A 23,788-nucleotide genomic window follows, 5' to 3' on the forward strand; every position below is an offset into this window, starting at 1 on the left:
CCAATCACATCCTTTTTTCTGTTCTGGTGGTTTCTTACCACGTACAGGTTTTTGGTGACTAAAATAAGTATGTTTATTACTCTTATCCTTGCAATTTCAATATTTATTTTGTACTCAGTGAAATGGGTTACTCAAAAAGCAACTACTGATATTAGAAATTGCAGGCCCGATACTTATGACCCTCAGCTACCAAGACAGAAATCAGTTGGAGGTTTTTGGGTTGGGGTTGGGGTTTTTTTGTTTTGTTTTGTTTTGGTCTTTTTGCTTGTATTAATTGAAGACAAGCATAGAAGAACAGAATAACTTTTATCTTTGTTTTTTCCACTACAGCATGGTAATTTATAAAACCATGCCCCTTTTTGAGGTGGAGTGCCAAATAGTGTTCTTGAAGTGTGACAAGTTCCATTTGGACTTGAGAAAGGCTCTAGATAATCAAATTGGTGGGGAAATAAAGGGGGAACGGGTGCAAAAGAGGAAAGATGACAGGTGGAGGGAGTAGGGCCAGAGGAGGCAGACGAAACATGCCACAGAGTGAAATGAGGAAAAGTTGTAATGAGATACCTTTGATCAACCAAATATTAGAACCCCCTCATTTTCTTCCTCAATAGAATGATAAGTCCTATTGATGAAAGGAATTAAAGCTTTCTTGTTTTTAACACGATCTTTAATGTCTTCACAGTCTTCCTACTCTTATACTTTTATGATTATCCCAAATTGAGAAAATATTTGCCTCTCCCATGTCTTCATTTGGTTCTAAAACAAAGAAACCTAGCTAGTTAAGAAGTGACCAAAGATTGTCTTTCCTGTGCCTGAGTTATCGGCAATTCAGTATTAGGAAAATATAACTTATTTGTTGGGTTTCATGGAGACCCTTGGCCCTAATTTCTTGGATGTTCAGTTTTCAGTTTTTAAGTGTTGTGCTTCCATCCTGTAGAAACAGAGAAATGGAAAACATCAAATTTTGTTCTTGCAATCCATTTTATGGAACGTATACTTTCCATAAAAGACTACCTTTTCCTTCAGAAATCTGTGTTTAGAATATTTCAGAGGTCTTCCTCTTTAGAGCTGAGCATGTTCTTTCCAGAATCACTGTTATAAAAATTGCACCAAGGCTTTCAGCTGTTTGACAAGTTTTTGACTGCAGTACTCTAAGTTGACATCAATAATTCTTTTCACTCTCAAATAGTAGATGCACATAAAGGTTTATTGAGTGAATAAAGGAAAAACTTGCAAACAGCTTAAATTATCTATGAGAAGAGAGAAGAGTTGGAACTGTACTATTACTAGAGAAAATGTGGAGTCTAATAGTCTGTATTAACTTGAATCTCCTCTGAGGGTACAGAAAGCTAGCCATTCAGATTGCTTTCTTTACAAATGAAAAAAGGTAAGAAGAGACTTGTCATAGCTTAGAGGAGAAAAAAATGGATATTTCTTTTTCCAGGATAGAAATATGAGGAATTACAGAGGACTATTTCTTAGTTCATTCAGCATCCACTCTATGTCACGCTCTCTCATAGGCACCTTAAGACTCAGTGTAAGTCTCAGTGAACATTGGAACTCCGCACAGGTAAAGAGGGAGAGCAATCAATACATTAAGAAAGCATAGTGTGTGGCTGTTTCTAGCATAAAAGTCTGGCCCGAGAATAGTGGGGCTTCAGAGATAATTTCAAAGAGGAGGGGCCTTTGAGCTGAGCTTTGCAAAGATGAGGCACTTGCCAGCTCAGTAAAATTGAGGAAGAAACTCACCAGGAAAGGCATTGGCATGACCAAAGACACAAAGGCTTGGGACAGACACAGTTTTTCCAGGAAGTACAGTTTCAAAATCAAACCAGGCTGGATTTTTCTATTGAATTCCTGGCTTTTGCCATAATTATGACTTTTATATTTTATGAAAAGCAGTGCAGACAAAATAATACCTCTTTTCACTCATTTTCAGATTTTTTTTTTTAACTCTTAGAACCATTCCGTGTCTGCTCAGGACAACATGGCTAAAAAAAATAGTCAGTGGTTAGAAAGACTGGCAGGCTTCCCAGGTGGTGCTAGAGGTAGGAGACATAAGAGACGGGGGTTCCATCCCTGGGTCAGGAAGATCCCCTGAAGGAGCGCGTGGCAACCCACTCCAGTATTCTTGCCTGGAGAATCCCCATGGACAGAGGAGCCTGGTGGGCTGCAGTCCATAGGGTCACAGAGTCAGGCACGACTGAAACAACACCCACACACAGAAAGACGGGCCCAGGCCTGGGTGTTACATTCTAGAGTTACAGATTGTGCCAACCTTACTCGAAAGCCTCAAATATTTTCTGAGATACATATACATGCACATGAATTTACACCAACCTCAATTTCTAATAAATAGCTCAGACCTTTGATGCACCATCTCAAGAATTATAGCATATTTTTTCCAAAGTCCAGCTATACTGAGCACTAGCTACAATGCAGTTTAACAATGTACATTGTCTAATTATGCAAAATGCTATCTCATAACTACCTTAACTATGGGCTAATTCCAGATTTCTGTCAACAAAGTAATATAATACAGTGCAGGTTTGTGTTTGTTTTGTATCATATCTTTGAATTGCCCTTATATGTGATGGCAATAAAGATCAATTAGCTATCATGGAGACCTTGCAAATCTCTACAAGGTGAAGACCTGCCTTCCTTAAAACCCAGTAGAGCTCTTATGTTATTATGGGTATGGGAGAGCTGGTGATTATCCTCCTAACCCATTGGTGCTCAGCAGTTAAATAGGATTTTCAAACCAAGGATCTTAAAAAATGAACTGAGTGAAACTGAGATGCTGAAATGAAGAGATCTCAGACTTTCCCTCTGGAATCAGTCGGAATAGTGCCCATATTCTCCTTTCTCCATTCTTCTCAAGTATTGGCCTTATATTTCCTCAAGTTCTTACAAAGCAATTTTATTACATATAGTATCTCATTTTATTTCTGCAACAAAATTATGAAATATACCTTATATTTACACCCCATTAACGGAGAAGGCAGTGGCACCCCACTCCAGTACTCTTGCCTGGAAAATCCCATGGACGAAGGAGCCTGGTGGGCTGCAGTCCATGGGGTCACTAAGAGTCAGACACGAATGAGCGACTTCACTTTCACTTTTCACTTTCATGCATTGGAGAAGGAAATGGCAACCCACTCCAGTGTTCTTGCCTGGAGAATCCCAGGGACGGGGGAGCCTGGTGGGCTGCCGTCTATGGGGTCACACAGAGTCGGACACGACTGAAGTGACTTAGCAGCAGCAGCAACTGATGAAGAAGCTGAAGTTCCAAAGAGCTACGTTTCACTAATACTATGTCCCTGCAGGTCCAGTCAAGATATTTTAATTCTGAAACTTAGACATTTTCACTATTCCCTGTGTTTTGTAATCCAAGCTTCTTCACGTTTTAGCTAGTACATTTCAACCATACCACCTATCAAATTAATTGGCTGTCCCTGGTGGTTCAGCAGTAAAGAATCCGCCTACCAAAGCAGGAGATTCGGGTTTGATCCCTGGGTTGGGAAGATCCCTGCAGGAGGAAATGGCAACAGGCTCCAATATTCTTGCCTGGGAAATCCCATGGACAGAGGAACCTGGCAGGCTCCAGTCCATGGGATAGCAGAGTCAGAAATAACTTAGTGGATAAACAACAACAATCAATACAAGCAGCAATATTTTCATAACATTAACTATGAACTAAGCCTGATTTTAAGGATTCTGTATATAGTAACAGATTTAATCTGAAGATCCTTTGAAGACACTGAATCAGTAAATCACTACGTGACCTTGAGGAAATCACTGAACATTTTTGAACCTTAGTTCTCTTCAACGTAAATGACTAGCTTGGATTAGAAAAGAGATACAGGAAACAGATTTTAATCAAGACTGCCCTTTAATAGCTTCCTGAGGAACTATACTGAAAAGTGTTGAGGCCAAGTGAGGCTCAGCAGTAGTTCAGGCAACGATCGTTGTGATGCGTGTCGAGGGTCCGTAAGGGAGAGTGAAGTCATGCTCCAGACTCTCCATCCATAAACCACATTAACTCCAAACCCTTTCTTAGCACTAACATTCCGTGGTTCTAGGAAGCTAGTTTATTCTTCGTAATTATCCAACGCAGGCCGTAAACACTAAATTTAGACCACTGAAGGCCCTGCCACTGGCCTTCACTTCCCTCATCTCTCTTTTCTAGTTTGGAAAAAAGTTCTAAACAAAAACACCTTGTTTTTCCTTATCATGAGAGCATATGAGGGCCTTGCTCCGAACCCCTCTTACTGTGACTTGCTTCCAGTTTAAAGACAGTGTTTTTTGGAGGCTGTAACAACAGGCTCTGCGAAGGCTCTGCCGGTGGCAGGCGGCCACCCCCAGCTCTGTGCCACGCTCCCCTTTCCATCCGTGCGATTGCCAAAACAAGACCAAGTAATTGTTTGTACCCTTGTGTCAGCTGTTATTTTTAAGTGCCGACACCTCCTGAGCAAAAAATAGAAAAACTACTAAGGATGACTATTTTTTGGAGATGACACAGCAGCATTAAAAAAAAAAAAAAAAAAGAGTTAGGGTTTTCAAATGGAGCGTCCTATGGCCTGTCAGTAACTGACCCAGGTACAGCTCCCTTCTCTGCCACCCACCGTTTTTGCTCACCTCTGAGTTCTACCTCTACACCCCAGCCCCCACAGAGAATTCTGCACCTCTGACCTTTGTGAGACTGTGCCGCATACTCAGTGAGGAGTCAGCAAAGATGTGGTTTTTAATCTTGACTCTACTACTTACTGAGGAAACAGGCCCTGTCTCCGAGCCTCAGCTTCTTCATCTGTAAAGTGCAGATGATCAGAGCACCTACCTCAAAAGAAATGGCTGTGAGAAATACGAAGCAATGGCTGCAAAAGCCTTTTACAGCCTGTAAAGTGCTATGCAGACATGAATTATCGCTCCTTCACTGCTGTGACTTTTTTTTCTCCCCCTCATAATCTCCCTCCCATTACCCCTTGGGCTTTCCATTCTTGAACATGAAAGTGAAAATTGGTTTCGGGTGCTGAGTTCACAGCTATTGTGCCTTATCAGCTGCCACAGCACCCCTGTGGGCTTCCTTACTTGGTCCCTGGTTGTCATGCAGTCATTAGAATTGGGAGGGGTGTTGACTTCAGGGACGCTTGTCATCACTGCTGTCTGCCAGTCTGACTGCTCTGAGCAAGAACCTGTGCTTCCTGTAGGTTAGACGTAAACCAGAAAGCAACAGGTAAACGAAGAACTACAGAACTCTGTTCTAACAAAGTTAATCTAAGCTATGTTGCTTTGTCCTAGTTTTTTAAATCACACATTATACATACTGACACCAAATATTTTATTTAAGGTCTGCCTTTAGAATGTCCCATCAGAATGATTTGCAAGGCCATTGGAAAGAGATTCTCCTGGGAACACGAGGTGTTCTCTTTATTTAGGGGAAACCACACTTCCCCAAAGGAAAGCGTATAGACAGAAACACAGAGTAGAACCTGTCTTTGGCTTCATTGCTCATCCTGACTCTTACCACTAAAAGCAGAATGCAAATTCATTGGTCTCTTTCTTTATGTTAAGTACTGAGGACACCTTGGATAACTGTGGTATGGGGTGCCCAGTCTCGTGCAGAGACATAAGTATCACCTGATATTTATTCTTTTTTTGCTTTTAAAAAGTTTGCAATTTTTTTCAAGTATTTCTGTAACTGACATTTATTGTAATTATCTAAAACCCTGAAAGAGAAGTTAAATTCAACCGTAAATGTGGAAAAGTAGCTCCATAGCATATTCTGTCACCTGATATTTAAAACCTGTTATCCCACGGGCAGGAGTCCCCTCTCACGTATTAATCATTCAGGGAGATCTCTCCTGAAAGTCAGTATGACATTACAGTGTTGGTCTGCCATGCTTCTATCTCTAAAGCTATGCTTTTTTTTTTTTTCTGCAAACTATTTTTACACTTTTCCTCTGAATTCCTATGTCCTCTGCATATGTCAACCTTTAGATAACTAGAGCTTAGCAGTCATTCCCCTTTATTATTTTTTGACACAGCTTCTGTAAATTTCAGTTGATTCATTTTTTAAAAGAGGATCATTTTTTTTTTCCTGAATTGAAAAAAAAACAAACATGAATCTGACTCCTCACATACCAAACCCCTGCCCCGCTGTGGGAAGCTCCCCTGAGCACTTTTTGGAGCAGTCATGGGTAGGTTCCACTTAGAGGAAGCACCAGTGCCCCTTTTCCATGACTTTAGGAGGTAGCCCAGCCGAGCCATTCTGAGAGTGGGCCCTGCTTGGTGGTGAGGCGAGACGTGATGTGGGCCTGGGGCCATTTCCCACCCCAGGGAAGACATGCGCGTTCACCGCTTCAGCCAGAGACCACTTAATTCCCCCAGATCAGCCTTATCATTATCAAACCTGCCTATAATACTAACTCCTTTCATGAAATCGATTCATTCTCCAGAGGCCGTGGCTTCTGAAGCAGCAGCACATGGTTCTGACCTGACTCTGAAAGGTGTCAGGGGCTATGAGGAGACAGAGCAGTGAGACCCAGTGCCCTTTGGTTTCAGAAAAAACTACCTCTTGTGACACACCTCGGGGTTTCCCAGGTGGCACTAGTGGTAAAGGACACACCTGCCAATGCAAGAGACTCAGGTCCCATCCCTGGGTCGGGAAGATCCCCTGGAGGAGGGCATGGCAACCCACTCCAGTAATTCTTGCCTGGAGAGTCCCCGTGGACAGGGGAACCTGGCAGGTACAGTCCATGGGGCGCACAGAGTCGGACACAACTGAAGCGACTTAGCACACGGACAACACTTCTCTATAGGACAGCATGCAAAAACCCCTTTTCAAAACTTAAACTATTTCCCCACCAAAGATAGTCAGTCCTAGGCCTAATGCGAATGAAGGTGTGGAGCCTTCTGAGTTGGCAGCTGAATGAGACAAATCTCATGCCTAGTTCAACTGGGCAAAATTGATGATTAGGGGGAAAAAAAATTGCCCAAAACCAATTTACTTTCCGTGATTGTATATTGACTTGAGGCTCACCGTGAATCAGAAGGCTTATAGCAAATGAGCCTGGAAGGGTGGAAACTTATACTCCATGGTCTGCCTTACTTTTCAAAGTTTCAAGGCTAGACTTAGCAGTGATTCGAACAAGTGATATAGGGCCCTCCTCAGTTTTTTTATCTTCTTAACTGACCCAGCATTTTCTTGATGAATTAACATTAAAGTCTTCAGAGCCTTGGAGTACATAGGCAGGTGAAGTTTTTGTCTCACAAATGAAATGAGCAGACACTTGCTTTTGAACAGTATGTTTCTTTGGGAAATAAAATGGAAGATGAAAGGTCCAGAAATTCTGGTAATGTAGCAGCGAACTATTGGATGGAACCTCTCCTTGAACTCAAGGGGTTCCTTTTAGGTAGGAATGCTGGGCGTGCAGCCATAGTGGTGTGTTCCTCAGTGTCAGACGCAAGGCAGCCTCCTACATCACTGCCCTGCTGAAATGCAGAAGGCCAGCCTCCTGTCGCTCCTCCGGCCAGCGACCACCTGACTTTGTCACGGTGCCAAACAGTTCTATGAGGGTGAAGGGATGTGGGGAATGGTTGAAGGAGGGAGAGAGCAAGGGAAGTTAGCCCTGAACTGGGTCTGTTTCCTGGGTTGCAGAGCAGGGCTTGTAGCTGTGGTTTGTGACTGGTTGTTAGTCCACTGTAATTTTTCCTTTTTTCTCTTCTCAGGAGGGCAAGAAGATTTCATTCTCTCTTATGAGCCTGTGACAAGGCAGGAAAGTAAGTTTCTTAGCATGCTCTGGTTCCTGATTTCCAGGCTATAACAGGTGACCCCATTTCAGGAGGGAAATAAACTGCTTAATATTCAGCAGTTCCCAGGCCAGACCCTGCTCTTTCTTTGGCCCTGTGGCCAAGCAGACACATTCCCTGCACCGAGTGGGCAGCGACAGCTCCCAGGAGGATGGAGCTGCCCTCTGGAAGAATGATCCGTAATAGGAAGGAGCACATCCAAATCATAAAGAGCGCCACCTACAGGATCGATGGGTAAAACCCTCCTGCAGGTTGATGTCCACTTAGTATTGAGGGCTTTCTAGTCTTCTGGGCTGCTCTAAAAGCCTGGGAGGAATTTATACAGAGGCTGATGGCTCTTGACAAAGATTACAGAGAAAATTCAGACATCAGAGGAGGAATTGTAACAAATGAACTTTTGAGTTCCTTGTAGCCCCGTGATTACAAAGGAATTGAGAGAATCCAAGCAGAGAATGGAGAGTATTTTGAACTAAGGAAAAGAAAGTATAAAAACCTAAGATGTCATTACTACTAATGATGACTTTTGAAGTCGTTGCCTAAACAATGGTCAAATAGCTACTTTGGAATCTTTTTTTTCTCCCACTCAATTGACTAAACTCAGTAGCTGTTTTGACTGTCATGTAGGCATACATGAAGAGTAAGCAAAACGCCTCCAAATGTTTTTTTTTTTTTTTTCCATTGACACTGCAATTGCTTTTCCCTGTTAGTAAATTCCAGAAAGTAGACTCAGCCAACACACTCGGTGTTAAAACATCAGTTTCCTATGCAGGGCTCTCTGGGCAGTTTATCCACCGAAGTAACAGCCTCAGTAGTTCTTAGTGTTTGGCAAGTGTGCCCTAAGATTCCCAAGTCGGACTCCTCATCTGCATTTCCTTTCCCTCTCTGCAGTAAACTATACCCGACCAGTGATTATTCTGGGCCCCATGAAGGATCGGATCAATGATGACTTGATATCTGAATTCCCTGATAAATTTGGCTCCTGTGTGCCTCGTAAGTATCCTTCATCTTTCCTCTAAAAGTAAAGCATGGCTCTTTTTGAGATGGTAAAATGTAACCCTGTTTTTCCAGTAGTCTCCAGTGATTCAAATACCGTCAGTCACCTATTATCTGAGCATCTCATTTCATTTCTCTGCCAAATACATTCCATCTATGCTGCTATGCGTTATTCTCTATTTAGTGAGTAAACGATGTGGTACCCGAGAGGGCAGGATGAGTCCTTTCTTTGTAACTCCCATGGTACTTAAGATAGCATAGGATTATTGATAGGCCTTCATATTTTCTTGTAGATTGATTGAAATGTCACTGAAGCCTCTTTTCCCATAGAATCATGCTTCAAAGCAAGTTTGTCCAACACACAGCAAGTCAAACGCTGAGATGCAAGGTTTACAGCAGAGAAAGGGCTTGTTTATTCATGGGACTGCCACTTACAGAGGTTAGAGAAGAAATCTCAGACTCACCTCCCCGAAGCCAGGGGCTGGGGATATTTGTGGGATGAAGGAGCAGGGTAGTCTGAGGTGTGGGGAGCGTGGGGATGGGTGATTGAAAATACGAAGGTAAGGTATTTCTCATTTTGTGCAGGTGCGGGTAAGCTGCAGGCTTCATCGTGGGAAGCAGATTCAGAAAATATCAGCATTAGCATGTTCTGAGGGTGGAGTCTGGGGCCCTCTGATGTTCAGAGGTCACCAGGTAGACACTGGCGCTTGTTCAGTTGGAGGGTCGGTTGTCTTAACCACTCTTAACCATCTCAAGCTCAAACTGGACACAGCTGACTCTGAGTTCCTAAAAAACAACGCAGGCAAACACATTGTTGAGGCTATGTGATGCTTGAAAGATATGCAATTTTTTTTTTGGTAGTAACAAAGTGTGATCACTTTATTAAGTGTGAAGTGTGAAGGCAGGTTACAGGTTTAATGGGTCTAACTAATGATCACCCTTAGTTGCAGTAAGAGAGATCAGAGACAGTGTTCTCTGTTAAACTCATCTCAGGATGACTTAGGGCCGTGTCAATCAATACAAAATAGCCTTTCCTTTCCCTTGGAAGGATGAAGACAAGAAAGAATATAAAGTTTTTACCCGCCTCCCAGCCACTGCTTTTTCGTCCTTATGGACAGCCGTCAGCACCCCCCGCCCCCCCCCCCCCCCCCCCCCCCGTCCCTCTGACACACCCAGGACGGCCCTCCCTGCAGAGTCTGTCTGCTCTCCTTCCTGCTGCTCCCCGCTCATCACTTCTGGCCCTGTTCCCACTGAGCCACATGAAAATGCTAGAGGCTTTCTGTGTGTAAACGCACCAGGAAATTTTAATTTATTGGACCACTGAGCTCTGAAATCTGATCTCAGCAGATATTTCTTCCTCACTCAACATGTTTTAAGCTCTTTGAAGTGTCTCTTACATTTCAGGACTACGGATGTCCGCTGGAATACATGAGAGGAGCAGAGATCGCACATGCGCAGTGCACGGGCGGGCGGGAACCGGGGCGGGTGCGCCGTCCTGTGAGACGGTCCCAGGCAGGGGTTCTGGGTAGTGGTCTTGCTGCAGAGCCTAGCCTGAGAGAGACGCCAGACAGAAATGATCAAGTCAAACTCTAGGCCACTTGTTGCAGCCCCCAGCTTGTTCCTCCACTTTTGAAAGAAAAAAAAAAAAGAGAGAATTCCTTTAGCACCATTTCACTACCCCTCCACCCTGCATCGTCTTCTTTCTCTTTTTTAAGTAATGGCACTGTTTTATGAAAATCAATACATGTTCATTGTACAAAACTTGGAAAATGCTAAAAAGTTAAACAAGAAAATTAAAAATATACAGAAAATCTCAGAAGATACCTAGAGATAACATCCTTGCTAATATTTTCATAGATTTCTACCTATTCTTTCTTTTCATGCATTTTCTCCTTTGATTGGGTACATGTCAAGTATATACATTTTTGCTTAATATTGTTTAAATTTTATATAACTACTTTAAATATTTATTATGTCATAATTAGTCCTTTCTTATTTAGAGTTTTTTTGGTTTCCTGACTTCTCAATATTATGAATTATGCAAATACAATTATAACATATATTATAATTATTTATAATATATAAATTAGTACAATGAACATCTTTAAGGATAAAACGTTATCTGAAATTTTGATAATTTTTAAAGATGGATGTCTAAGAAGACTATCTGGGTTAAGATAGAAAATATAGTTTTAATGCTAATGATAAATGATATGAAAGCCATTATATCCAGAACAATATCACTTCACTTGTAATCAATATACAAATTATTGAAATATTTTTTAATTCTTAGTGGTAAGTGTTGGAAATCCAGTGTATATAGACCAGCCCCATTTTAAGTGCTCTTGAATGCTGCTACAGGTGGCCACAGTGAGCAGTACAGGTGTAGAATGTCTTACTCCCTCTTGTATGCTTTTTTGTTAAATACAATTTTTAAAGGTTACTTTCCATTTACAGTTATTACAGAATTATTGGCTATATTCCCAATATTGTAGAATACATCCCTGAGCCTGTCTTACACCCAAGAGTTTCTACCTCCCACTCCCTAACCCCTAGATCGCTCCTCCCCTCCGTAACCACTGGTTTGTCCTCTGTATCTGTGAGTCTGCTTCTTCTTTGTTATAGTCACTAGTTTGCTGTATTTTTTAGATTCCATACATAAGTGATATCACATAGTATTTATTTTAACATTTATTTTTATTTACAATGTTAAATTATTTTCTCTTCTCTTCTTAACAAGAAGTTTAACCAATTCTAACTATGATTAGAGCTGATTGATTTTAGTCTCTTAACTGTGATGGTATCATTTTACATCTTTTAAAGTCCCTGAATATATTTACACTATATGTCCATTATTTTTATTTTTATATGAGACATTTTTTACTTCTTTGCTTGTCCCGTAATCTTTTATCATGTGCTAGACATTGTGATGCTCTATTATTGAGCATTTGGATGTTGTTATCAATATCTTCCTTTATAGAGTATTAAGTTTTTGTTTCAGCAGGCAGTAATTTACTGACAAGTCAGCTTCTTTGAGTTTTGACTTGGTTTTAGACATTGTGAAGGTAGGTCTAGAGTAAGTCAAGAGTAACCTCATAAAATGCAACCGTTCTGGGATCTCAACCTAATGCACAGTCCGTCTGAACTTCAGGGTCTCCTAGCAATCCATGACCTCTAGACTCTCCATTTGGAAATGAAAATGGAGTAAATGCAGAGTCCTCTCATGTGTTTCTCTTAAGTATTACAGCTCTAGCACTGTCCGTTGTCCAATGCCTGAAAATATATGTCCACACATTTTGTCTAGTTTTGTAGTTCTTCACAGTGTGGGGCTAAACCTGGTACCTGCTACTATGTCATGGTCCTTCATAGTACACACTTTTATATCTATGTTGAGGGTGTGTGGTAAAAAAAAAAAAAAGGTATAACAGAAGTTTATGAATATAAAGTTACCTTATTTTCACCTTTTTTCATTTTGTAAAGATACTACGAGGCCAAAGCGTGACTACGAGGTGGATGGCAGAGACTACCACTTTGTCATTTCTAGAGAACAAATGGAAAAAGACATCCAAGAGCACAAGTTTATAGAAGCTGGCCAGTACAATGACAACTTATATGGAACCAGTGTGCAGTCCGTGAGATTTGTAGCAGAAAGGGTATGTTCTCCAGTCCTCTTACATCTCCCCTGAAGAAGGTACCCAGGTGGCAAACTGCATTTTTTTTTTTTCTGGTCGTTACTCTTCCCTGATTTCAGTTGTAAATTTTGATTCAGTATTCCTTTTAAGACCTCTGAGCAGAGAATCTCTTTAGAGCAAGGTCATTAATCTTTGTTCTAATCTCAATAAAGTATGCTGACTGACCTGGCAGGGGAGAGGAAGGAAGAGGGCTTATAAACCTAAAGGCAATTAACAGCTTGAAGTTTATGGAAATTCACTTTGTCTTTGACTCACTTTTCTTTGGCCCCAATAACTGAACTCGTTCTAAAAACTTGGTCACTTTCAGTTGTTTAGATCAGAATCCTCACTTCTTTTTGTTAGTAGGAGTTTACTTTTTATCTCCCTGAAAACTTGAGATGCTTTTGGTGGAAGGGTAGACAGATGAGGAGGACTGCCTGGCCTGTTGCTGGCAGGTATTCTAACTTAGAGGAGGTATAGATGAAGTTGTGTGTAAAAGTCACTCAGTCATGTCCAACTCTTTGCGATCCCATGGACTGTAGCCTGCCAGGCCCCTCTGTCCATGGAATTCTCCAGGCAAGAATACTGGAGTGGTTTGCCAGTTCCTTCTCCAGAGGATCTTCCCGACCCAGGGATCGAACCCAAGTCTCCTGCATTGCAGGCAGATAAAATTATCCTGCTGATAATTTCAAGGGCATGGACATGAGAAGACTGTGTAAGGGCAAATAGGATAGGAAGACCCTTGAGATCTGCCTCAAGAAGGATCCTGATCACCTGTGAACACCGAGGACCAATGTCACAGAAGAAGGAAAAAAAAAAAGTTAAGAGCCCATTGTATTTGTTATATAAGTAATATTTGTTGGGTTGATTCGATTTGACACAACTTCCCCCCACCCCCACTTTTAATGTTTTAGTTAAAAAACTTCAATGAGAAATGTTCACGTCTATGTGAGAATACAGTAAGAAGGTGGATCAAGTTTCTTCTCTCTGGGATGCTGGCTTCTTTGAGCAATATCACACTCTTTCAAATCCCTTTTCTGGATCATTGCATCTGTTCTCCTTGAACATGAAGACACAGCCTTTGTTATCTCAAACCTTTCTGACCAGTGGATACTCAAACTTCATCCAGGCATTTTATGTAACTGCCACATTTCACAGATAGCAAACTTGGAATATATTAAGTGATAAAAAATTGAGCCATCTCAGTGTGTTTCTCCTGTAAAAGCTCAAGTACTCACTGGCCTCTCTATTTTTACATGGATATTATGGATGGGCTTTTATTCCCCTTTATTGATTTAGGACTGTTTATATCTGCATAGTATGCTTCTTCTCTTCTTTGTAAAGTTCTTTGGGCCTCAGAGTAATGAAGCCATTTCCCTCCAGGAGGTAGAACATAATGTGTGGTAAATGTGTCTACTCTCCAGTAATACTTTATAAAGCAGTTCCTTGCTCTGAGCACTCATTGCAGTGGACGCCAAGTTAAATGAGGTATGCTACAATGTAATAGGGTTTTTATTTGTTAACAAACAAAAAATTTACATACACTATGCAAACCTCTCTCTCCGCAGTTAAGACAAAATACTTAAGGTCACTCTCTGTCTGTCCTTGCTCTGTACTAGACGGAGCATATGAAAGGCAGGACACATAGAAACACTCAGCAAATATTTATAAAATTGTTCTAAATTCATGGTTACCATTCTTCCAGATTTAACACTGTGAGACAAGGAGGTACTTATTTATTCCAACCAACAATACTTGGGTTTGAGTCTTAGCACTGAGACCTGGGTGAGTTACTAGTGTATGTACTGCTGACACGAGCACTGGGCAAGTTAGTATTTTAAAGCCTTAGCCTTCTCTTCTGTAAAATGCAGTTGACAATTCACATCTCATAGGTAGGGAATTTCTTCTTTGACAAGTTGGGAATTTCTTTTCGACAATTGTCTTCAGAGATGGTTTACGAGGGCTTCATGAGAATGGACTCAGTCACATTATATATGGCTAGATGGCTTCCTTATGCAAAGCATCAGGTATTTATTTAAGGAAATAAAGTTAGCTGAGATAACTCTAGTAAAATGTCTATTCCGTTGGCTGACACTTAGTAAAGGAATAAGAAACATTACTGTAAACATTCGGTGATGACCCTGTATACCAACTTTTATTTATGCTTTGCAACAATTCTTTTCAAAATTTGAAATGTAGTATCTTTTACCTCTCTCTAAAGCATGCTTACTTTTTTTTTCTTTTGCTTTGATTATGATCATTCTACCTGGATTAACGCCGTATTTTTCTTTACCTTCTCCCAGGGCAAACACTGTATACTTGACGTATCAGGAAATGCTATCAAGCGGTTACAAGTGGCCCAGCTGTATCCCATTGCCATCTTCATTAAACCCAAGTCTCTGGAACCTCTGATGTAAGTGGAGGGCAGCGGCAGCCTTCATCCAGCCTCTTGTTCCATACGACAGAGCAAACTGCTAACAGCTCTTTGCCATAAATGCTTACACGTGGGAATTGCCGTTGTCAATTTTTTAAGCGTTCCCTTTTTTAAGTTCTTTAGAACCACTAGAGACACAATGTCAGTAATTCCTGAAAATGTCTTCGCTAATGTTTCTTGACTTTTATTTTCATTTCACAAGTTGTTTTTGTTTGTGTATGACTTTTTCATTTTGTCTCCTTGTTTTGAAAGTAAGTTGGTTTGTTTTTATTTTGTCTTGCTTTGCTTTCCAAATGATAGGAAGCAATCGTCTTTAAATTGTCTCTTACTTCTGAGAGCAATTCCACCAGTAAATCTTTTTAAATGTGTGTTTTCATAGCAGGAAAATTTTTCAGACTCTCTCCATCGGCGTTTCACATTGTTATGGTGTAGAATTCTTGTGTTCCTTAATTGAAACCTCATGTATATGGACCACTAGCCTTATAAGGAGTTTTATTAATGGCCTGGCTATAAAACACCTACAGTCTTAACCAATAGCTCCAGACCTTTGCACATTTATGAACAGGGAGAAAAATGTATGACACAGGCTCTTTCAGTCTTTTTATTTATTTATTTTAATTATTTTATTTTTCTCTATGATGGGTCTTTGTGGCTGTGCAGGCTTTCCTCTAGTTGCTCAAGCGGGGGCTACTGTCTAGCTGCAGTGCGCGGGCTTCTCACTGCAGTGGCTTCACTTGTTGCAGAGCATGATTCTAGGACAAGCAGGCTTCAGTAGTTGCAGTTCCCGGGCTCTGGAGCACAGGGTCAGTGGTCGTGGCTCATGGCCTTAGTTGCTCCACCTGTGGGATCTTCCTGCACCGGGAATGGAACCCCTGCCTCCTGTATTGGCAGGCGGATCCTTTACCAATGAGCCACCAGGGAAGCCCTATTCCTTTTATTTTTCAGAGGACTTGTTAAATATCATCCTTCAAAAACTGGGCAGATATTCATGATCTGGCTATAAAGGGACAATATTTGGGGGGATGCTTTGATAGAAACTGGGGGCTTTGTTTTGTACACCCTCTTATACAAAAGTGATGCTGTAGTAGCCTTAAAGGTAGAAGAGCAAAAAGGCTAAGAGCAGGGACCTGGAAACTGGTCAGGCTTGGTTCTGCTCCTTTGCCACTGTTCAGTTATGTGAGCTCAGGCAATTTGCTTGACCTCTGTAAGACTTGGTTCCTCAGCTCTAAACTAGACACATTAATAATGCAGTCCTCAGATAGCCAGTGTAAAGATTAAACAAGATCTTAAGTGGAAAGTTCTCCACCATTTTTGGCATAGATGGCACTAGTGGTAAAGAACCCGCCTGCCAATGCAGGAGACATAAGAGATGCAGGTTCAATCCCTGGGTCAGGAAGATCCCTGGAGGAAGGCATGGCAAGCCACTCCAGTATTCTGTCTGGAGAATCCCATGGACAGAGGAGCCTGGCGGGCTACAGTCCATGGGGTCACAAAGAGTCAGACACGACTGAAGTGACTTAGCGCAGCACACAGCACAACCACTTACTCACTGGTAGCTATTATTGCTATGAAAGATTCCAAGTAACTTTATTGTAAAAGGAGTGAAACTACTTTATCATTACAAAACAGGTGAACAGTGCCTTTCCCAAGAGGCCGCAAGAGATAACACCAGTGTCATCGTAAGAGCTTTGCCCAAATATGCCTCCACTTGGGCCTCAAGGCATTAGAGCACTTGACAGGGTTCACAAGTGAACCGTAAAGTGCTGGAAACCAGTGTTTATGGAAAGACCAAGGAAAACGAAATCATTCATCCCAGAGGTGAAAGCAGTTCCTTGTAAAGGATATCGACCGGTTGTTTAGCGCCTTCTCCGGGAGGAAGAAGCTATAGTAGCTGGAACTGCAGTCTACGAGGATTAGTTAAACATGTAGTCAGTCTTTGGGGCAATTGCCAGATGTGTATCTTAAAAGCAGAATATATTCCCATAAATAAGAGATGGACAAAAGTTCTTACCAGGATGAAAAATAAAGTGAGGAGGCCACACTTGGTACCTTCTGCCCCATGAATTTAGGCATAAAATTATATCATAAAGACCTTTGGGAACTTCCCTGGTGGTCCAGTGTCTAAGCCTCTGTGCTTCCAATGCAGGGGGCCTTGGTTCTATCCCCAGTCTGGGAACTAGATACTACATGCCACAACTAAGAGTTTGCATGGTACACCTAAAGATCCCATGTGCTGCAAGTAAGACTCTGTGCAGCCAAGTATTTTTTTTAAAGAAAAATAAATAAGGGCTTTGCCCACAGCCAGCACATGGGAAAATAGGTATTGATGATAAAATAATGGTTGTTGGCTTCCTGGGTGATGCTAGTGGATAAGGACCCGCCTGCCAGCGCAGGAGACATAAGAGACATGGGTTCAGTCCCTGGGGCAGGAAGATCCCCTGGAGGAGGGCATGGCAACCCACTCCAGTATTCCTGCCTGGAGAATCCCCATGGACAGAGGAGCCTGGTGGGCTATAGTCCACGAGGTTGCAAAGATTGAACACATGACTGAACTGACTTAGCACTCAGTAGCATCCCTGAGAGCGTGTATTAAGTTCCTCCTCGTGTAAGCTACTGTGTTGCTGCTGCTGCTGCTAAGTCACTTCAGTTGTGTCTGACTCTGCGCAACCCCATAGACGGCAGCCCACCAGGCTCCCCTGTCCCTGGGATTCTCCAGGCAAGAATACTGGAGTGGGTTGCCATTTCCTTCTCCAATGCATGAAAGTGAAAAGTGAAAAGGAAGTCGCTCAGTCATGTCCGACTCTCAGTGACCCCATAGACTGCAGCCTACCAGGCTCTTCCGTCCATGGAATTCTCCAGGCAAGAGTACTGGAGTGGGGTGCCATGGCCTTCTCTGAGCACTGAGCGAAGTGAATTAAGCAGCCACGCATTTCCCTACATAAAGGTGGTTTATAATCTGAGAAGAGCCTCATAAATATTATTAGTACTGCTAACATTAAGAAGAAGAGAAACATGTCCCCCACCTCCTGGGAACAGCATCTTAAAGGCCCATTTCAGAAAGAGCAGAGTAAGTTTTCCCATCACAAACGAGCAGTGGGCAAGTGGCTTCCCAAGGAAGGGAGGCCTGGGGGAGAAGAGCAGCTGCACGTTTGGTTTAGTGCGCCGCTCAGGACATTCCCATCTGGTGCTCAGCAGGAGAAGGCCAGCTTCCTCCACAACTACAAGACTACTTACTTAATTTGGCCTTAGGGCCCCGTCATGGCCACTTATCACCAAGGAAAAGCAAACATGCTGAAAGCTGCACCCCACGATGAGCCGGTGGATCTGACATTTGCTGCAGCCGTTTGCACAGTGCAACACCAGTGACATTCAGACCCCTGGGATCGTGTTAGGAAACGCTGGATGTTTACTTTCCAGCTCAGTCTTTCTGAGGGTTTTGCTTCAGGAGCAAAGCTGGCATGAACTGCCCCTTCCCCAGGGAGGGGTGAGTGCCAGGTCAGCTGGAACTGCAGCCTGGCAGCTGTCACATTTGGGCACCGATACATCGTCACACACATTGTCCTCAAGTGCATCACCCACATCAAAGCACAGGACTTATTAGCACACACATAGCTGACTCTTCAGAGAAGCAGAAAATCAAGGGTGTGTATGAAAGAGGTGTGTTTTCACATTGTACCGCCATGTGACTTCTTTCCCCCACCCCCTCCCCATGGCAATGAGTGGCTTTCCTGTGTGTCTCCACCACGCCACCCAGTATGCTTTTACCTTCTTGCTCCCTGTGTTTACTTCTGTCTTCAACTGTACTGTAATTATGTTTATTTGTCCATTCATTCATTCACTTATTCATTCAACAAATTTAAGCATTGACCGAGATGGATGCCACATGCTGATGAACAAGCCATGGTCTCTGGCCTCAAAGAACTGGCAGACTGGTCGGGAGACAAAACAACTTCCTGTATTAGAGGATAAAAACCTGGATTCAAGGGACTTCCCTGGTGAGCCAGTGGTTGGGAGTCCAGGCAGGCTTCCACTGCAAGCGTTGCAGGTTTGATTCCTGGAAGAGGAACTAGGATCCTTCATGACACACAGTAAGGCCAAAAAAAAAAAAAAAAAATTCAGTATTGCTACAATAAATGCAAAGGGAATTCAGAGAAAATAGGCCAGCATAGCCAGGGAAATCAAAGAAGATCGAGAACTACATGTCTTGACTCCTGAAGCAAAACACTGTCTTTCTATAAGAAGTATCCTTTGGTTTAGCTCAGCATTTCCTGCCACCCAAGAATGACTGCCTCTCAAAGCTTCTAGGGTTAGTGCTGTTTGGCAACAGAATTATAGATACCATTCCTCAGACGAGTTTATTTCAACAAGACTTCAGGGAACTCCCACTTCTATATATTGTAGCCATCAACATCAAGCCTATAGTCATGCTAATGTCTGACTTCAGTTCAGTTTTGTATATTTCTAAATAGGGGTCTCTTTTGAAAGAACATCTTAGTGTAATGAAAACTCTGTTTCACTAAAAATTGATTAGTGAAAAACAATAACTTTGAGTTCTTTCATGAAATTCACTCCTTTACCTTAAGCAATTTGCTATACTTCTGGCCTCAGTTACTTGCTCTGAAAAAGGAATTAAGACTACATGCCCCAGACCCAGTTCTCTGGCTTCCTAAAGTGAGAGGCATAGGCAGCAATGCCTTCAAAATTCTATCTGCACCTCTGATGCATCCCAATGGACCAACCAAAATGTCTTTGCTCTTGGCTGAACTTTTATCAGCCCAGTGCAGTCACACTGATATTCTTATAATGATCAGAGGCAATGATTATCAGTCCTTGAGTAATAAAATGTCTTTGATTAAAAAAGAATGAGAAGGTAAAATATTCTTATTTAAGAAATACAGTGTATTTGGTTGGGAAAAAAAAAAAAATGTTAACACCTAGAAGACATGGAAGGATAAAGCTGCCCCTGGTTGGGAATCCATAGCCTAGGTTACTTTCCCTTTTCCTCCCTCCTCAATTTGTCCTTGAAACTTTGTTGGATCTAAATAATCTTACAATGATTAAGCAGCACGTACCTACAGTTAATGATACACCAATGGTTGATAGACTGACAGAAAGGACAGAGAGCACCCAGTGTAATTACAGCCCATTTTCCTATCCACCAAAGAACTGATGCTTTCAAACTGTGATGGTGGAGAAGACTCTTGAGTGTCCCTTGGACTGCAAGGAGATCCAACCAGTCCATCCTAAAGGAAATCAGTCCTGAATATTCACTGGAAAGACTGATGCTGAAGCTGAAGCTCCAATACTTTGGCTACCTGATGAGAAGAGCCTACTCGTTGGAAAAGACCCTGATGCTGGGAAAGATTGAAGGTGGGAGGAGAAGGGGATGACAGAGGATGAGATGGCTGGATGGCATCACCGACTCGATGGACATGAGTTTGAGCAAGCTCTGGGAGATGGTTATGAACAGGGAAGCCTGGTGTGCTGCAGTCTGTAGGTCACAAAGAGTTGGGTACAACTTAGCAACTGAACAGCAATTCCTATCCGAACAAAAATAAAACAAAATAGGCATCAGAGATTCCTTCCTGCCAGGCTCCTCTCTCCGGCTCACTATTTGATATGACTTGCTTAGAGTCTGTTTGAAATATTTTGGTCCCAGAGTTTTTGATTGTTCCGTTCTCTCTACATCTTTAATTCAAGCCATCTTTAGCAATTCCTTGAAATTCCATTTGATAATAAAAACAGAGGAAATCCAGGGCTCTTTGGCTATAGACATGCCTTACAGCTTGCAGTTGAGCCTCTAGAGCTACAGAATCCTTTTTCAGCCTGAAAGACACACATACCTGAGGCACCCGTCTCATTTTCTACAATTTGTTGGAAGACTGTCTCTGTTTCTCCACTCCACGTGTCTGCTGCCCACACTGAAAATGAACAGCAGCCTTTGGGGAGGGTGGGAAGGTCGAGGGATCAAAGCTTTCTATGAGGTCTGGACCTGAGAACAGTCGAGTCTTATTCTCTTAGACAGAATGAGCTCCAGAAAGCTGTGAAGTATCTTCCCTTCTTTCCACTTGCTCTCCTCCCCTCCCTCTGGCCACCCCAGAAGATTGTGTTCAATTCTACATCATGGACTCAATGGACATGAGTTTGAGCAAACTCCGGGAGATGATGAAGGACAGGGAAGGGAAGCCTGGCGTGCTGCAGTCCATGGGTCGCAAAGAGTCGGACACGACTGAGCGACTGAACAACAACAACGTCCTATATTTAAAAGAGGTTGATACAGACGAGAACAAGACCTAAGGACGAGTGACCAGGAAGGTGATACATTTCCAAATTACATCCCATGCAAGAGTAGATGAAGGAAGCAGGGCAGTTTTTTCTGGAAGAATGGAAGCCCTGAGGACACATCAGCACTTAAACACCCGAAGGCCTGTCCTGGAAGAAAGAGGTTCAGTTCTGCTCTGCAGAGCTGCAGAGGACAGAATGAGTGAGTGGAAATCATGAAAATAGATTCATCTTCAGTCTCACACGGGACCAACAGACGACCCCCGGGAGCATGAGCGCCCTGGGGCGGGGGCAGCGACGGGAGAGGACGAGGGCAGCGACAGGGAGTTCGTTGTTGTGGCTGAAAACAACCCAACAAAGAGAAGTCCCCTCAAGGGCTAGGAAGCTGCTGCTAAGATTGCACTCGGCCACGTACACTGTAGTTTTTCAGGATTTGGTGTGTTCCCTTTGTGTTGCGTGGAGAAGGAAATGGCAACCCACTCCAGTATTCTTGCCTGGAGAATCCCATGGATAGAGGAGCTTGGGTTACAGTCCACGGGTCGCAAAGAGTCAGACATGACCGAGCGACTTCACTTTCACTTTCACTTTGTGTTCTAACACCAAACTCTCCTTTTCCCAGGGAAATGAATAAGCGTCTAACAGAGGAACAAGCCAAGAAAACCTATGACCGTGCAATTAAACTAGAACAAGAATTTGGAGAATATTTTACAGGTATGTTCATTGGCATTCGTACTGTGAGAAAGAGGATGAATTGTCTGACATCTGGCATAGAGGGGGCTCTGGGCCTGGTATACCTGGGCCCTAGCACCTTCCTGCTAAAAATCCCTTATTTGCCACTTCTTCCATTTGATTCAAAACTCTGGGTTCCTTCTTCTCTGGATTCAGCTTCCTGGTTCCCACTGGCCCTACCCGAAACCATGAATGGCAGAGACTGAGCTATCTCCTTGGAGAGAGATTTTAAGCACTAGTATCTCATTCAGAGATGACTCATTGGAAAAGACCTAAATGCTGGGAAATATTGAAGGCAAAAGGAAAAGGGGGCAGCAGAGGAGGAGATGGTTAGATAGCATCACCAACTCAATTGACATGGATTTTAGCAAACTCCAGGAGATAGTAAAAAACAGGGAAGCCTGGTGTGCTGCAGTCCATGGGGTCACAAAGAGTCGAACACGACTTAGCAACTGAACAACAAAATCTCATTCAACTTCTCTTCCCTGAGATTATCAGAAATTTGAAAACGAAACTTTTAAGGCTCCAGATGTGCACTATCCAAAGCAGTTACTCTTGAAAAGTAGTCCCAGGGTCTCCAGTCTCTGCTTCAGAGACCTCTAGGTCTGTCTCCCCATTAGGCACCAGAAGAAGATGCTTGAAACACTTCCTGTGTTTCAGTTAATTCCATGTCATATCTTAATGCAAAAAAATTTTTTTCTTTTTAAATATTTCCTTGGAAACATAAATTAGGGGGGATAGTCTCTATTCTTATCTGCTTTCATGAAACACTGATCAGATCCAAAAAGTGATCAAACTTTGGAATTTGCCTTACAACTGATAGCTCTTCCCTGTAGCTCAAATGGTAAAGAATTTTCCTGCAATGCAGGAGACCCGGGTTTGATCCCTGGGTCGGGAAGATCCTCTGAAGAAGGGAATGGCAATCCACTCCAATATTCTTGCCAGGAGAATCCCATGGACAGAGGAGCCTGGTGGACTACTTAGCAACTGAACTAAGTTCAGTTCAGAACTAAGGCCATGGGATCACAAAGAGTTGGACACAACTCAGCAACTAATGCTACATACAGTGACAACTAATGGTTTAAAACAAGAACTTTCCTCCCGAGTTACCTTTCATGAAGTTAGGTGTTTTCCTTTTTATCTCAATCAAAATATGAGAAAGCTGGTGGCTTAGCAGTTTGCAAATAGGTTGAATCAGGTAAATCTTAAGTAAAATTTCCATCAGTAACAAAGATATGAGTTATGTTTCCCCTTAAAAGAACATCCAGTATGTTCAAAACAATGTACATGTTGAACAGTGCTTTATATTCAGGAATAAAATACAATAATCAGCACATTCCAAGGATTGTTTTTGAAAATCTAAACCATGTTTCAGTAACAACTTCTTTTTAAGCCCCAGTGTCATATGAATAGTATTGATGTGTTTGGGATATCTATCTACAAGATAGTTTTTGTCCAAAGGAGATAATAAAATATATTTAAATATACTGTAAGTGAATTGGTTTTGGGGGTAATACACTGTTTGTTTCTTTCTATTTTATGTATTTTTTGCAAGTAATTGCCATAAGATATTCTCACTATGAAGAGCCCTGAATGGTAAAATCTCAATTTATTAGATTACTTGGAGAATGAATAAAATTTCTTATTACATGTTTTGGGGATTGAGGAGATTAAAGTTTTTTCTAAAATCCTTATTATTTCCTCTGCGTCTAAAATATTCTAATTTCTGCCCATTATAAAATAAGTAATATAGGTCCAGCTTATAAGAGAATATAAGCTGGAGAATATAAGTCCAGCTTTCTTTGGTAACAGGGAGCTCTCAGCCTGAAAATTGATCAATGCCTAGCTCAGTGCCTGGCCCAGAGTCAACACC

At 42.2% G+C, this 23,788-nt stretch overlaps 1 protein-coding gene across 18 annotated transcripts in view; it reads left to right on the plus strand.

Annotated features, from left to right (window-relative positions):
* DLG2 (discs large MAGUK scaffold protein 2) overlaps positions 1-23,788 on the plus strand; it is a 2,338,778-nt gene that overhangs the window by 2,309,795 nt on the left and 5,195 nt on the right. For all 18 annotated transcript variants that reach the window (XM_040255566.1, XM_040255568.1, XM_040255582.1 and 15 more), the window contains 5 exons: positions 7,726-7,776; positions 8,695-8,796; positions 12,280-12,452; positions 14,774-14,883; positions 21,806-21,897. In XM_040255566.1, coding sequence (XP_040111500.1) covers positions 7,726-7,776; positions 8,695-8,796; positions 12,280-12,452; positions 14,774-14,883; positions 21,806-21,897 — 528 coding nt within the window. The remainder of the gene's footprint in view (positions 1-7,725; positions 7,777-8,694; positions 8,797-12,279; positions 12,453-14,773; positions 14,884-21,805; positions 21,898-23,788) is intronic.

The sequence above is a fragment of the Oryx dammah genome, unplaced genomic scaffold (genome assembly GCF_014754425.2).
Source record: "Oryx dammah isolate SB20612 unplaced genomic scaffold, SCBI_Odam_1.1 HiC_scaffold_15, whole genome shotgun sequence".
NCBI lineage: Eukaryota > Metazoa > Chordata > Mammalia > Artiodactyla > Bovidae > Oryx > Oryx dammah.